Source organism: Bufo gargarizans, chromosome 3 (genome assembly GCF_014858855.1).
Source record: "Bufo gargarizans isolate SCDJY-AF-19 chromosome 3, ASM1485885v1, whole genome shotgun sequence".
NCBI classification, from domain to species: Eukaryota; Metazoa; Chordata; class Amphibia; order Anura; family Bufonidae; genus Bufo; species Bufo gargarizans.
Window position 1 is genome coordinate 550,724,243 of NC_058082.1, and position 17,306 is coordinate 550,741,548.

Here is a 17,306-nt window from a genome sequence, read left to right on the forward strand (position 1 = left end):
AGTGGCTGGAGATGTATAGTGACAGCCGGGTCCCCGTGTGCCTGTCACATACGGGCAGGTCCAGGCGCTGATCTCCGCTGTTTGGCTCCGGGGACCGTTATTCTGCTCTGACATTCGAGGAATGCCTCCAAGGTCTGAGCCGCCCTTATGTTCTGGGCGAGCCTCCTATAGGATGACTACAACTCCTGACATCAGCGGTTAGCAAGGAGTCCAGCTGCTTGTGGATGACAACCCCCATCATGCTATAGTGCCCGATGCATTCTACAGGGTGCTGTTAGCCAAGGGTACAACAATGAACGCACATATCATATCATATACATTGTCTATCTTTCCTTTTCCAGATCTCTGCTTGCTGTCAGTGAATGGGAACATTTTTGCATAGGAACCAGAGGCTAAAAACCTTAAAAAGACCTAATATGTCTTCTCTCTGGTGGCCACACGACTGTGTCTCTGCAGGGGATTTGGAGCTCTGTATCACAATGCAGAGCTCCCACCGCTATAAAGATATATTAAAGGGGCTCTCCACCTCAATCTCTCTGGGTGGAGGCCCCCGTAACACAAATTACAAAGTGTGGGATCCCTAGCAATCAGCTAATCTGTGAGGAAATCCCTACAGCACCTCCACTGGAGGAATGAAGTATTACACAATGTCCATTCATGTCAATGGCTCATCTGTGTAATGCAGGACAGGGCGGGTCCTCCAGAGTGAGGGACGCTCTTTGTGACCGCTCTGGCCTAGAGCTGAAGACCCTGAGCAGAGGACCCCCCCAAACCAATTAACTCCTTAAGAGTGTGTATGCACAATTACCAATGTAAATTTGGGGCATCTAAACCCCGCCCCGGGAACACCCCGAGTCCGCACTGGAATGTCCACTTATGGGCGGGGTCATTGTTAAGCCTGCCCATTTTCAGCATGGGACAGCACAAATTGGCCGGGACGGTGTCTGAAAATCAGGGACAGTCCTGGCAAAATAGGGACAGTTGGCAACTATGTATGACAATGAGTTTTCTAAACTGGAGAACCCCTTTAATAAAAATAAATTTTTAAAAAATGCAGAATTTTGGACCCACTGAGATTAGAAAACCAAAATGGTTTTCAAAGGTGAACATTCCCTGTAAGTTTCCTTGCGTGAACTTCCATTATTCCTTCCTGCCAAAGACCCGTGGCTGCTATAGGGCCCTTATAAAGAGAGGGGCCCGGCTGTACACGGCCTTTTCCTATTGGATGCCAGGAACCCAATCAGGGGGATTGGCCTGAAGATCATAGAATTGGGGGGTAAACAAACACCAGGCGCCTCCTCTCCTGGGGTACATGTGGCGCCTCAATTTTTTTCTTAATTTTTTTTTTTTACAATTTTGCTTGATGTGATCAACCTCGTGGTGAGATACAAATGTCATGACGGCCGGATTTCATTATGAGAATGTCGCACGCCTCGCAGGGCGGGAAAGAGTCAAGTGGCGATCACATGCGAGGGATTTACCTGTCTGGTCCTGCAGATAAAGTCATGTGACCCTGACTACCACAGTCATGTGACCCTCCAATTTACACAGGGTAAGCTGTGCCATGAAACGCGTGGGAAGATGTTGTGTGACTACATATTGCTGGGGAATGTGGACTGAAACAATGTAACGACTATAAATAATATTTTACGGAGGTATGACTGTGCAGGACAGAGGTAAGCGATCACCTTCCTGTACCCCGAGTGTCAGTGTCCTTATCCTGTACCCCGAGTGTCAGTGTCATTATCCTGTACCCCGAGTGTCAGTGTCATTATCCTGTACCCCGAGTGTCAGTGTCATTATCCTGTACCCCAAGTGTCAGTGTCCTTATCCTGTACCCCGAGTGTAAGTGTCATTATCCTGTACCCCGAGTGTCAGTGTCATTATCCTGTACCCCAAGTGTCAGTGTCATTATCCTGTACCCCAAGTGTCAGCGTCATTATCCTGTACCCCAAGTGTCAGTGTCATTATCCTGTACCCCAGTGTCAGTGTCATTATCCTGTACCCCAAGTGTCAGTGTCATTATCCTGTACCCCAAGTGTCAGTGTCATTATCCTGTACCCCCAGTGTCAGTGTCATTATCCTGTACCCCAAGTGTCAGTGTCATTATCCTGTACCCCAAGTGTCAGCGTCATTATCCTGTACCCCAAGTGTCAGTGTCATTATCCTGTACCCCGTGTCAGTGTCATTATCCTGTACCCCAAGTGTCAGTGTCATTATCCTGTACCCCAATGTCAGTGTCATTATCCTGTACCCCAGTGTCAGTGTCATTATCCTGTACCCCAAGTGTCAGCGTCATTATCCTGTACCCCAAGTGTCAGTGTCATTATCCTGTACCCCAAGTGTCAGTGTCATTATCCTGTACCCCAGTGTCAGTGTCATTATCCTGTACCCCAAGTGTCAGTGTCATTATCCTGTACCCCAGTGTCAGTGTCATTATCCTGTACCCCAAGTGTCAGTGTCATTATCCTGTACCCCAAGTGTCAGTGTCATTATCCTGTACCCCAAGTGTCAGTGTCATTATCCTGTACCCCGAGTGTCAGTGTCATTATCCTGTACCCCAAGTGTCAGTGTCATTATCCTGTACCCCAAGTGTCAGTGTCATATCCTGTACCCCAAGTGTCAGTGTCATTATCCTGTACCCCAAGTGTCAGTGTCATTATCCTGTACCCCAAGTGTCAGTCATTATCCTGTACCCCAAGTGTCAGGACATTATCCTGTACCCCAAGTGTCAGTGTCATTATCCTGTACCCCAAGTGTCAGTGTCATTATCCTGTACCCCAAGTGTCAGTGTCATTATCCTGTACCCCAAGTGTCAGTGTCATTATCCTGTACCCCGTGTCAGTGTCATTATCCTGTACCCCAGTGTCAGTGTCATTATCCTGTACCCCAAGTGTCAGTGTCATTATCCTGTACCCCAGTGTCAGTGTCATTATCCTGTACCCCAGTGTCAGTGTCATTATCCTGTACCCCAAGTGTCAGTGTCATTATCCTGTACCCCAAGTGTCAGTGTCATTATCCTGTACCCCGAGTGTCAGTGTCATATCCTGTACCCCAGTGTCAGTGTCATTATCCTGTACCCCAAGTGTCAGTGTCATTATCCTGTACCCCAGTGTCAGTGTCATTATCCTGTACCCCAAGTGTCAGTGTCATTATCCTGTACCCCAGTGTCAGTGTCATTATCCTGTACCCCAAGTGTCAGTGTCATTATCCTGTACCCCGGTGTCAGTGTCATTATCCTGTACCCCAAGTGTCAGTGTCATTCCTGTACCCCAAGTGTCAGTGTCATTATCCTGTACCCCAAGTGTCAGTGTCATTATCCTGTACCCCAGTGTCAGTGTCATTATCCTGTACCCCAAGTGTCAGTGTCATTATCCTGTACCCCAAGTGTCAGTTCATATCCTGTACCCCAAGTGTCAGTGTCATTATCCTGTACCCCGTGTCAGTGTCATTATCCTGTACCCCGAGTGTCAGTGTCACTATCCTGTACCCCGAGTGTCAGTGGTCACTATCCTGTACCCAAGTGTCAGTGGCATTATCCTGTACCCTGAGTGTCAGTGTCATTATCCTGTACCCCGAGTGTCAGTGTCATTATCCTGTAACCCCAAGTGTCAGTGTCATTATCCTGTACCCCAAGTGTCAGTGTCATTATCCTGTACCCCAAGTGTCAGTGTCATTATCCTGTACCCCAAGTGTCAGTGTCATTATCCTGTACCCCGAGTGTCAGTGTCACTATCCTGTACCCCAAGTGTCAGTGTGTCATTATCCTGTACCCCGAGTGTCAGTGTCATTATCCTGTACCCCGAGTGTCAGTGTCATTATCCTGTACCCCAAGTGTCAGTGTCATTATCCTGTACCCCAAGTGTCAGTGTCATTATCCTGTACCCCAAGTGTCAGTGTGTGATAGTTCTAGGTTCCTAATAATCCGGGTGACATTCTGGGACCACAGGTCTAACTGGTCGTCTGTATTCTGACTCCACAATGTTTGTTGTACTCACTGGGTTACCACACATTAAGCAGAGCCGAGTTTGTTAGACGTAGTAGAGCGAAGTTCAGCGTTTTTACCATGTGTTACCTGTGCTTTTATAAAGGACTGCAGGTCAGCCTACAAGTAACAGCCCCAGAGACATCACGAACATGTGAACAGTTTAACCCCGACATCATTCTTCCTGCCCTCAACCACCACAGTAAACCTGATGCCTGCGCTGAGAGGGGATGGCAGCCAGGTCCCACGCGTTTCGCCAAACGCAGTGACTGCAAGAACCAAAGTGCACGCTACCTAAACCTGCAACGACTTACCTCCATTTCCTCGATCGCAGGAGGGGAGCGGACTCTTCTGCAACCCAGAAACTCCCGAGACCCTTTTGCGTCGCTACTAAGCGGCCGCTTCTTAAAGTTGACTTTTTGCAATTTCCGTTCTCGCCTCCTGTCACTTCACTGGCGTGTCCGAAGGCTGCGAGATACCAGAGCGGGGACCCTGCCGAGCGACTCGTCCTGCAGAACTGGAGAGCGAGGGGAGGAAGGAGGGGAGGGGAAGCAATCACTGGTTAAATTTAGACACAAATCTAAACAGATACCGAGTGCAAAGCGGAGCAGAGAGGGGCGAGAGGGAAGCTGACCTGCCCATACATGGGGACACCATGGGGGCTCACTACAGAGGAGGTGGCGCCCCCTGCATAGCCACCGCCGCTGCCAGACGCACCTCTACACCGCCGGTGGTGGTCAGTGGCATCACTGCTGCTTTTATCTGCACCACATTTTAGTTTATTTTTCATAGCCTCCCCCCCCATACAGGATGTACGAAAAGCCATAAAGTCACAGATAACTACGCGCGACGGAGAGAAGTCGCAGAGCGCGGGACGAGCCATCAGCCAGCACGATGCGGCATTATACACGCCGTACAGACCATACATCGCCATCACGTGCATCAGTGTCAGGGGGACGTCACTGAGGTGTCAAAAAAATAACTTAAAGAAAATACGGTGCAAGGTCCAGCAGATAATTTATAGTTGATTTAAAGGGGTAATCCAACCCCCAAAAATGCTCCTCCAAATGCCCGGGTCCCTCAGACAGATTGTACTTACCTTGGCACTGTTGCCCACACGGCCACCGCTGCATCTCTCACCCGCGATGTTAGGGAGGCTTGTTCCCGACGTGGCTAGCTATTGGCTGCCCTCCACCGTCGCTGGAAGTTTTGATCCACGTGACGGGGAGATGCAGTGGCGGCCGTGCGGGCATCAGACGCGGGTGCCGGGGCCTGGGGTAAGTATGACCACTATGAAGGGCCCAGGCATGGGGGGGGGGGGGGGGCGCATTATAGGGTTTGGATAACCCCTTTAAGTATATCCTTTTTCTTTTCATTTCCTGCACATTATAAAAAAACTAAAATTACAAAAATTATTCGACATTTTAACCCTTCAACGACCGAGTATTTATGGCTTAAACATCTCCATTTATTTATTCACTTTTATTTATTTATTTTATTATTTATAATAATAATAATAATAATAATAATAATAATGAATGTGTTAACGTGTTTGCAGAATCCTCAGGGTTTTTTTTCGTGCTGTTTTTTATGGAGCTTTTGGCGCTTTCTTTTTTCACCAGTGGGTGTTCACTTTGTTACAAAGCTGCATTTTCAGCTTGAGGTTTTTGACACTGATCTGGGCCAAAAAACGCGTGGATGACACACCAAAAAAAAAAACGCATGGACTTACATGGAGCTGTTTTTTATGCTTCCCGTTCATTTCAATGGTAAAATCAGCGACAAGCAAACTGGGCCTAAAAAAATGTCACCAATATATTTATCTGTTTTTCTTTTTTGGCTGCCTTCGTTTAAGTTCACACCTGCTACACCTCCTGCTCTGGAGCAGATTTTGTCAAAATAGTGCAGTATGCAATTTTTTCGGGTAGACTAATGGACACCGCTATAGAAGCTGGGGGGCTGCACTGTAAATCACTGGGGTGTCAGTGACCGTGGTGTCCATTAGGGGATGAGATCTCGCTTTGTGATGTGAACAGGGCTCTAGCCGCTTCCAGGCAGGCCTCATGTACAGATCCAGCACACTCAGACCTATTCATTTCTATGGGTTTATGAAAAATACGGACAGCGCACGGTTATCCTCCGTGTGCTGTTTGCATCGGCGTTGTGGAAACACGTCCTATTCGGGACGATTTTGCAGACAAGGATAGCCATGTCTATAATGGGGCCTCATGAGGTGTGCAGGAGTCCTCAGAGTTTGGTCAGTGTTTTCCATCAGTGATTTGTGAGCCAAAAATGGGTCCAAAACGCAGAACAGGAGCAAATCTTTCCATTATGGGCTCGTGCAAACGTATTTTTTTTTCCGTGAACGTTCCGTTTTATTGTGGCCCGTGTGCGAAGCTATTCACTTCAATAGGAACAAAAAAAAAAATGTAAATGACTCCGTGTGTCCGTATGTCGCCAAGGCCGTTCCGCAAAAAAAATTGAGTATGTCCCATTCTTGTCTGTATTACGGACAAGGATAGGACTGTTCTATTATGGGCAAGACGTTCCGTCCCGCGAAATGTGGAAAGCTCGTGGCCTGTATCCGTCTTTTGCGGATCCACAATTTGCTGACCAACGGTCGTGAGCATGAGCCCTAAACCTGATCTCGGTGTAGCCTGCATTCCTGGTTCTGGCTGACAATCACTGATGGAAATCACTGACCAAACACTGACCTTACGGGCCGGGGATTGTAAAGCTGCCAGAACCTCTAACTTGGGATCAATATTCGGGGCATGACTATAGGGCATCTGGAGGCAGTCACACCCGCGCCCTACACCCTCTGCCTCACTAGACATCACTGCCCATGATAACGGGGCCCATATTACAGATTTTGCTTTTGGGACCCAGGTGTTTTCTAGCCCGGACAGACAACCTGCTTATGGTGGAGAGATTCCGATTAGGGGGTTTTGCTGTAAAGCATCAGGGCCATGTAATCAAGGGTGTTTCCATTCACTGACAGCAAGAAGAGATCTTGTTGTTTCCATTCACTGACAGCAAGAAGAGATCTTGAAAAGGATAAAGAATGGAAGCGGATCGTGCTAGAAAGTTGCAGGACGCTGCTGGAACTCATTACATTGTGTGCGTCAGCCCCTTTTCACATTAGGCAACTGACGATGAATCATTGTATCCATTGCTTATCAGTTCAAGATTTCTGCTTGCTGTCAGTGAATGGGAACATTCTTGCTTATATGTCATCTTAGGGCAGGTTCAGGCGGCTGATTTGCTGTTTCAGCCATTAACCATAAGGAAGTGTCTGGTCTAACCGGATGCAGACCTCATGCTTTTTTAGCTTTTGATGCTTATTTTTTAGGTTTTTTTTCTTCTTCCTTTTTTCCAGTCCCTTCCCCTATAATATACTGCACGTGTACAATATGTGTACGAGGTCTAATGGGGGATAGACACAGGGATGTGACCGATACAATGTGTCGCTCATGTGGCTTTATGGCTGGAAACACGGGCCGAGCGAGATGTCCCCCCGACACCTGCGGGGCCTGCGGACATAGGAAGTGACCTCACTGGAAACGAGGACGTCTCCAGCCGTCTCATCTGGGTGGGTCCCGAATGACCTAAACAAAACACAAATAGAAATCTCAGGGTTTTCGTTCCTTTCTCATTAAAAAGAGAATTCAGTATTGAAGAAATAATGAAGAGATAAAACATCATGTTATATATGAGCACGTATAGATGGATGTCCCTCAGAGCTGAACTCTGCCCCCTGGACCAGTGTGTTCCAGTCTTGTTCTCTAAACCTGCATGTGTGATGATATGTGTGATATGTGGGATGATATGTGTGATATGTGTGATATGTGGGATGATATGTGTGATATGTGGGATGATATGTGCGATGATATGTGTGATATGATATAAGTGATATGTGGGATGATATGTGTGATATGTGGGATGATATAAGTGATATGTGTGATGATAGAAAGTGATGATATATGTGATACGTGATGATATATGTGATATGTGGGATGATATAAGTGATATGTGTGATGATATAAGTGACGATATATGTGATATGTGTGATTATATAAGTGATGATATAAGTGATATGTGTGATGATATAAGTGATATGTGTGATGATATAAGTTATGATATGTGGGATGATATAAGTGATGAGATATGTGATATGTGGGATGATATAAGTGATATGTGGGATGATATAAGTGAGGATATATGTGATATGTGTGATGATATAGGTGATAGGTGTGATGATATAACTGATGATATATGTGATATGTGTGATGATATAAGTGATATGTGGGATGATATAAGTGATGATATATGTGATATGTGGGATGATATAAGTGATGATATATGTGATATGTGGGATGATATAAGTGATGATATATGTGATATGTGTGATGATATAACTGATGATATATGTGTGATGATATAAGTGATATGTGGGATGATATAAGTGATGATATATGTGATATGTGGGATGATATAAGTGATGATATATGTGATATGTGTGATGATATAAGTGATGATATATGTGATATTTGGGATGATATATGTGATGATATATGTGATATGATATAAGTGATATGTGGGATGATATAAGTGATATGTGTGATGATATAAGTTATGATATGTGTGATGATATAAGTGATGATATAAGTGATATGTGTGATGATATAAGTGATATGTGTGATGATATAAGTTATGATATGTGGGATGATATAAGTGATGATATATGTGATATGTGGGATGATATAAGTGAGGATATATGTGATATGTGGGATGATATAAGTGAGGATATATGTGATATGTGTGATGATATAGGTGATAGGTGTGATGATATAACTGATGATATATGCAATATGTGTGATGATATAAGTGATGATATATGTGATATGTGGGATGATATAAGTGATGATATGTGGGATGATATAGGTGAGAGGTGTGATGATATAACTGATGATATATGTGATATGTGGGATGTTATAAGTGATGATATATGTGATATGTGGGATGATATAAGTGATGATATATGTGATATGTGGGATGATATAAGTGATGATATATGTGATAGGTGTGATGATATAACTGATGATATATGTGATATGTGTGATGATATAAGTGAGGATATATGTGATATGTGTGATGATATAGGTGATAGGTGTGATGATATAACTGATGATATATGCAATATGTGTGATGATATAAGTGATGATATAAGTGATGATATGTGGGATGATATAGGTGATAGGTGTGATGATATAACTGATGATATATGTGATATGTGTGATGATATAAGTGATATGTGGGATGATATAAGTGATGATATATGTGATATGTGGGATGATATAAGTGATGATATATGTGATATGTGGGATGATATAAGTGATGATATATGTGATATGTGTGATGATATAACTGATGATATATGTGTGATGATATAAGTGATATGTGGGATGATATAAGTGATGATATATGTGATATGTGGGATGATATAAGTGATGATATATGTGATATGTGTGATGATATAAGTGATGATATATGTGATATTTGGGATGATATATGTGATGATATATGTGATATGATATAAGTGATATGTGGGATGATATAAGTGATATGTGTGATGATATAAGTTATGATATGTGTGATGATATAAGTGATGATATAAGTGATATGTGTGATGATATAAGTGATATGTGTGATGATATAAGTTATGATATGTGGGATGATATAAGTGATGATATATGTGATATGTGGGATGATATAAGTGAGGATATATGTGATATGTGGGATGATATAAGTGAGGATATATGTGATATGTGTGATGATATAGGTGATAGGTGTGATGATATAACTGATGATATATGCAATATGTGTGATGATATAAGTGATGATATATGTGATATGTGGGATGATATAAGTGATGATATGTGGGATGATATAGGTGAGAGGTGTGATGATATAACTGATGATATATGTGATATGTGGGATGATATAAGTGATGATATATGTGATATGTGGGATGATATAAGTGATGATATATGTGATATGTGGGATGATATAAGTGATGATATATGTGATAGGTGTGATGATATAACTGATGATATATGTGATATGTGTGATGATATAAGTGAGGATATATGTGATATGTGTGATGATATAGGTGATAGGTGTGATGATATAACTGATGATATATGCAATATGTGTGATGATATAAGTGATGATATATGTGATATAAGTGATGATATGTGGGATGATATAGGTGATAGGTGTGATGATATAACTGATGATATATGTGATATGTGTGATGATATAAGTGATATGTGGGATGATATAAGTGATGATATATGTGATATGTGTGATGATATAAGTGATGATATATGTGATATGTGGGATGATATAAGTGATGATATATGTGATAGGTGTGATGATATAACTGATGATATATGTGATATGTGTGATGATATAAGTGAGGATATATGTGATATGTGTGATGATATAGGTGATAGGTGTGATGATATAACTGATGATATATGCAATATGTGTGATGATATAAGTGATGATATATGTGATATAAGTGATGATATGTGGGATGATATAGGTGATAGGTGTGATGATATAACTGATGATATATGTGATATGTGTGATGATATAAGTGATATGTGGGATGATATAAGTGATGATATATGTGATATGTGGGATGATATAAGTGATGATATATGTGATATGTGGGATGATATAAGTGATGATATATGTGATATGTGTGATGATATAACTGATGATATATGTGATATGTGTGATGATATAAGTGATATGTGGGATGATATAAGTGATGATATATGTGATATGTGGGATGATATAAGTGATGATATATGTGATATGTGGGATGATATAAGAGATGATATATGTGATGATATAACTGATGATATATGTGATATGTGTGATGATATAAGTGATGATATATGTGATATTTGGGATGATATATGTGATGATATATGTGATATGATATAAGTGATATGTGGGATGATATAAGTGATATGTGTGATGATATAAGTTATGATATGTGTGATGATATAAGTGATGATATAAGTGATATGTGTGATGATATAAGTGATATGTGTGATGATATAAGTTATGATATGTGGGATGATATAAGTGATGATATATGTGATATGTGGGATGATATAAGTGAGGATATATGTGATATGTGTGATGATATAGGTGATAGGTGTGATTATATAACTGATGATATATGCAATATGTGTGATGATATAAGTGATGATATATGTGATATGTGGGATGATATAAGTGATGATATATGTGATAGGTGTGATGATATAACTGATGATATATGTGATATGTGTGATGATATAAGTGATATGTGGGATGATATAAGTGATGATATATGTGATATGTGTGATGATATAAGTGGTGATATATGTGATATGTGTAATGATATAAGTGATGATATATGTGATATGTGGGATGATATATAAAAAGTTGCTTTAGACTACCTGCACACAATTTGGATTACGCAAAAAAAATTCTGTCCAGATTTCATGAGGGAAAAACCCCATTGTTATACGGCACAAGCAAAGTGTCCTCCTTGTGGAAAACTGACCGGATTTCCTCAACATGACAATTATTTTGCGCACAAACAAATAACACATGCTGGTTTTGGCGCGGAAATGCACAGAAACGCACCTAAAAATCTGTGTGGAATTAGTGTTTTCCAGATGCGACACCCCCCCCGTGCAGCCTTAAGGGCTGTTCACAGAGGGTTTTTTTACTGCAGAATTGTGGCCCATAACCCCCTGACAAACTTGACTGTGTGGCTTCTTTCATGGTTTTTGCCTCCTGAAGTGCTGAAAGCAGCGGAGAAACAAAAACTCAGTGTGAACGACCCCTTAAAATAGTTCAGCTGCGCCGCTTACAGGCCGGGGAGGTAAACTGGAGAAGAAGACGCGCTCCAAGTCTCCTAAAACATGAAACAATGCGTTTTCTCCTGTAGCCATCAACCCAAATTGGGAGCTTGAACGTTTCCAGTAATCACGATCCCGGAAGAAGCCCAGAGGAGAGAAGCCTAGGTCCGGGGGAAAGATGGCCGATATTAGTATTTGTGATACTATATGTAACTACAATGCATTTTCTCATCCTTTTGGAAGGCGCTCCGCACTATTTTTTCGTGCTTTTTGCAGTCTGCCAGCATGGTGGTCACTGAAAGGATCGGTGTGGTCCTGCACAGACCTGTTTTTCCGCATAGTGTGAACTGCGGCGATTGTGAGTCCTGGAAACTTTAAACCAATGAGGGTTGATTGCTAGAAATTAGTATGTGTTGTTTTATGACATGGATGATACAGTATGTGTGATGATGACTTGTTACGTGGTTATAATGGTGACATGTTAATATGTACAATATGTGTAATACACTAACCGAAAAACAAAAACAAAAACAAAAACATCATCTGGAAAACTAAAAAGACTGTGTACACCGTTGGGGACATTTTTTTATTATTATTATTATTATTATTATTATTATTGCATTGTACTCATTTTGAGCTAAAAATAATTGTTTTCAGTTGGTCTTTATTAAAGATTTTGAGCCCCTTTCTCTGTACAGCCTTGAGATTCTCTAGTAGCAGGCTCTGTATTTTTACTGTGGTTCGTCAGGCAGCTCAGCTGACGGCTCCTTATCTCTGCTCTCTGACATTATAGATCAATCCTAATCTTACTGATAAGAATGTGGCTGAGTTTAAATGAGTTTATGACCTTTGAGTAATTTAGCGATATTAGGGCACAAAGTGAAAGTGAAGGTAGGATTCACACAGCTAAAAAAAAACAGTTAACCCTTTGTGGCAGAACAGCTGCATACGTTTAATAAAGACCAATTGAAAAAATGATTTTTAGACCAAAATGTGTAAAACCATAGCCTTTAATGCAATTGAGCTGAGATTCTGCTGTTGGTGGTGGTCGGTCACTGATCACACAAGGTGGTGCCCCCTTTATTTTGGGTTCTGCAGCAGGGTCACATTAATACTGGGTGGCATCTCCCCTTGCTGTGATACAGACTGCCGCTCTGGCATGGTAGCGGTCATACAGAAGCTGGGTATCCTCCTGTGGTCACTCCAAGCTCTTACAACGTGGCGCTGTAGTCAGACAAAGTGGTTGTCAGCTGCTGTGCACAGGAGATCTGTCGCCCCCTCAAGTCCCATACTTCCTCAACTGGTGGGGGGGGGGGGGGGATCTGGCGATCGAGCGGGCCAGGGAGCCGCTGGAGACCCTGAAGGGCACGTTGTATAGCGCGGGCAGTGTGTGGGTGGAGGCATATTTGTACAAATCAATGCAGTTCTCCACCTGTCAGGAGCTGTCCCCCTGGTGAAGAACTTCCCTCTGCCACTTGATTGATGGGATAGGACATCTCACCGGGGCCCTGACAATCTTGCACCTGCGCTACTACTACGAGTGACAGCGCAAGCACAGAGGCTCTCCTTCCGAACAGCGACTGTTCATGTGCATGCACAGTTGGATCCTGTTAATCAAGCGGCACTAGGAGGGGGGGCTTCTTCAGCAGCAGGAACAGTTATTCAGAAGTGTAGAACACTTGTTGATGACACAAATCACATGAGGCAGCAGGACAGGTTCCTGGACATACCGAAGGCCGGTCAATGTACTGTCACACCTGTGACAGGTGTTAGAAGGTCTGAAAGACTGGCTGCACATGAGTGATCTGACAGCCTCTTTTGGTTTCACTTTGTCTGTGTGTTGCTGGTATGTCCACACCTTCTGTTCAGGTGTGGATCATGTGACATTTGCCTATCCCTATTTAGTCTGACTTTAACCATCACTCCTTGCTCTGGATAGCTTTTTTTGGTTTTGGAAGAGCTGGAGTGTGGTTCTTGTTGAAGTCCTGTTCAATCATCATCCTCAGAAGTTAAGTGTTCCACTTGTTGTCTTTTGTATTCCTCCCCCCTGGTTGTTTACTAGGCCTTCAGCGGGATGCTGGTTCCTTCACCAGGGAAGGAACGGGTTGTCTCTGCCCTGTCATTACCTTTAGGGCATCCGAGGGTCACCAGGGTTTTCTAGGTTCCTGTGTATGGGCATCTCTACCATCGAGAGGTGCCCATATGGATAGGAGTTAGGGCCAGGAGCAGGGTTTTATAGGGGGTGACCCTTTTTCTTCCCTAGCGGTGAGGCCCAGTGTCTTTCCCCTTTTATATTGTTGTCTTTTGGTGTTCTCCCCTACTACATCCGTGACATGTACCCTTCACAAATACCAGACAGGAACGTGCAAGGTAGCTCGGAGCGCCCCACACCAGGTCAGTGGCAAATTAGCTGGTGGAGTGTGTGAATAAGGTCCTACTGCAAGTAGAGGGTTTCTTATGGTCCAGGTGGTCACTGCAGAAGTAACTGGAGGAAGGTTGTGGAGCAGCTCTTCTTCTACGGCGATATTGGCATTCATCTGTCTGTCTTGACCATCCAGAACCTTCTCTACATGTGTGAGCGCCCTCTTCTGACCGCTGTCACCAGTGCACTACTAAAACTTCTCATCCAACTCTTTCCAAGATTTAATATGTGGGCCCCGGAGGAGCGAAGGATGGGAGTGATAGTGGTTTCAGCTTAAACAGTTATTCAATGTGGCAATCCTCACACTGATGCGTCCTAGGGCTGGGCAGTGACATGAGGGCGCACCCTGATGTTGGGGCTCTTGCCTGATGGTAGTTGGGTGCCCTTGGTGTTATGAGCATTTGTTATGGGTGCAAGGCAGGAGATGTAGGGGCTGTGGCTGGTGAATGGTGCTGAAGTCAGTAACCAGGCTGACTGTAGTAGATAAACATCTCTCTTTACTAAAGTTCAGAATGGGAGTTGTAGTACATCCAATAGTAACAAAACACAGTTCCAAACAATTCACAGTGCACATTTTGCCCAATAGCAATGCATGGATATGAGCAATGATGGGGGTTGCAGTACTCGTTCTCTCTCTCTTTCTAAAGTCTCTCTGCGTAATCTAAGACTGGAGATATGGTTCTTACAATGGTGGCTGTAAGTCCCAGCTGAGAGATAAGGAATAAGGTACAGCTGGCCAGGACGGTCACAGAGTGTGGGAGAGTGTTATAGCCGTGTCCCTCTCACTGCAGTAAAGTCTTCACAAGCCTTAAACAGCAAACACCTTACTGACTGGAGTAATGTCAAGCAGAGATGGCTTTCCTGATGCAAAGCTCCAAGGAGTGAGCACATGTAGCTCATCTCACCTCCTCAGCTAACACACTACTGAACTAGGGGCAGACCTAAGCCCATCACCTAGCCTCCTACAGGGGCAGAGTCAGAATTGTTAACCCTGTGTGATCCATACAGAGCTATATGGGTGCAATACATGAGAACATTATACAACAGGAAACAATTTGCAACTAAACTATTCTGGGGTACTCCACATCCAGCTTCTCAAAGCCCCACTATTCTAAAATGACCGTATGTCCTCTTTTTCCCAGACGAGTCCAATTTCTGGGACCTAAAAAAATTGTCTGACTGGGATTTATAAATTAACAAAAATGTCCTGGAAGGGAGGAAGGGGTGTTAGTGCGCCTTCGAATGGGCGCCATCATGCTACAGTGCAAGAGCTGAAAGACCTGGGATTGTCACCATCATGTGATCAGTGCAGGAAGGTCAGGAGCTCAGCAGTGAAGAGTAGACGTGGTAAGGAACTGTGATGATGTCACCATCATGTGATCAGTGCAGGAAGGTCAGGAGCTCAGCAGTGAAGAGTAGACGTGGTAAGGAACTGTGATTATGTCACCATCATGTAATCAGTGCAGGAAGGTCAGGAGCTCAGCAGTGAAGAGTAGATTTGGAAAGGACCTGTGATGATGTCACCATCATGTGATCAGTGCAGGAAGGTCAGGAGCTCAGCAGTGAAGAGTAGATTTGGAAAGGACCTGTGATGATGTCACCATCATGTGATCAGTGCAGGAAGGTCAGGAGCTCAGCAGTGAAGAGTAGATTTGGAAAGGACCTGTGATGATATCACTGTCATGTGATCAGTGCAGGAAGGTCAGGAGCTCAGCAGTGAAGAGTAGACGTGGTAAGGAACTGTGATTATGTCACCATCATGTAATCAGTGCAGGAAGGTCAGGAGCTCAGCAGTGAAGAGTAGATTTGGAAAGGACCTGTGATGATGTCACCGTCATGTGATCAGTGCAGGAAGGTCAGGAGCTCAGCAGTGAAGAGTAGATTTGGAAAGGACCTGTGATGATGTCACCATCATGTGATCAGTGCAGGAAGGTCAGGAGCTCAGCAGTGAAGAGTAGATTTGGAAAGGACCTGTGATGATGTCACCATCATGTGATCAGTGCAGGAAGGTCAGGAGCTCAGCAGTGAAGAGTAGATTTGGAAAGGACCTGTGATGATATCACTGTCATGTGATCAGTGCAGGAAGGTCAGGAGCTCAGCAGTGAAGAGTAGACGTGGTAAGGAACTGTGATGATGTCACCATCATGTGATCAGTGCAGGAAGGTCAGGAGCTCAGCAGTGAAGAGTAGATTTGGAAAGGACCTGTGATGATGTCACCGTCATGTGATCAGTGCAGGAAGGTCAGGAGCTCAGCAGTGAAGAGTAGATTTGGAAAGGACCTGTGATGATGTCACCATCATGTGATCAGTGCAGACAAGGTCGGTAATGGAGAAGTGGTGAGCCTGAGAAACCTTGGAAGTTGTAGTCCTCTCCACTTATACTCCCCCTCTGTCCTCTGATATCCCATAATAATATCCTGGACATGCTGGGAGTTGTAGTCCTCTTAAACTCTCTCTCTCTGAATTGTCTCTTACTAGCGGTTTGGACATGCTGGGAGTTGTACTTATTATATCACCTCCCTCTAATGTGCTCTGAGGCTGGTATATGGATTGCAGATCCCACTATGTGTGTTGTACCGTACCCCACTGTCCCGGGTATGATGTCAATTTTTTGGGGTTTATGAAAGTCGTCACCCTACCTATTCGGGTTTATTTGTTTTCACGACCTGCCCTGTCAATCAAAATGCAGAGAGAGCAGAGCTCTCTCTAGGTGCAACGGCAACACCCCCATTACTCCTAGAGGCTCATTTGCATATAATAAAACATCCCTTTTCTCAGCAATGCGGGCACATATGAACATGGGACCAAAACAGATGTCTTCAAGCACACGTGTAACAGGTCAGCCGGTGTCATAGGTACAAATCTGCTGACAGATGGGCTTTACTTATTGCATGTGTGATGACTGATAAATAATCCATTAGCAGCTTCATAGAGGAAAACAGTGAAGTGTGATGTTATCAGGTCTTCCT

General features: G+C 43.6%; 2 protein-coding genes across 3 annotated transcripts in view; one reads left to right on the plus strand and one right to left on the minus strand.

Annotated features, from left to right (window-relative positions):
* Positions 1-4,741, minus strand: part of RCSD1 (RCSD domain containing 1) — a 55,122-nt gene extending 50,381 nt beyond the window's left edge. Inside the window, exons 1-2 of one of the 2 annotated variants that reach the window (XM_044284113.1) lie at positions 4,620-4,741; positions 4,300-4,502 (exon numbers count right to left, since the gene is read on the minus strand). In XM_044284113.1, the coding sequence (XP_044140048.1) occupies positions 4,300-4,305 (6 nt within the window). In that variant the 5' untranslated portion in view covers positions 4,306-4,502; positions 4,620-4,741. The remainder of the gene's footprint in view (positions 1-4,299; positions 4,503-4,619) is intronic. The other variant, XM_044284114.1, reaches the window with a different exon arrangement.
* Positions 4,742-8,580: 3,839 nt separating this feature from the next.
* On the plus strand, positions 8,581-9,438 carry LOC122931810 (coiled-coil domain-containing protein 1-like). Its single transcript, XM_044285867.1, has one exon. It carries the CDS (start codon positions 8,581-8,583, stop codon positions 9,436-9,438), a length of 858 nt encoding a protein of 285 aa, XP_044141802.1.
* The last annotated feature ends 7,868 nt before the right edge of the window (positions 9,439-17,306 follow it).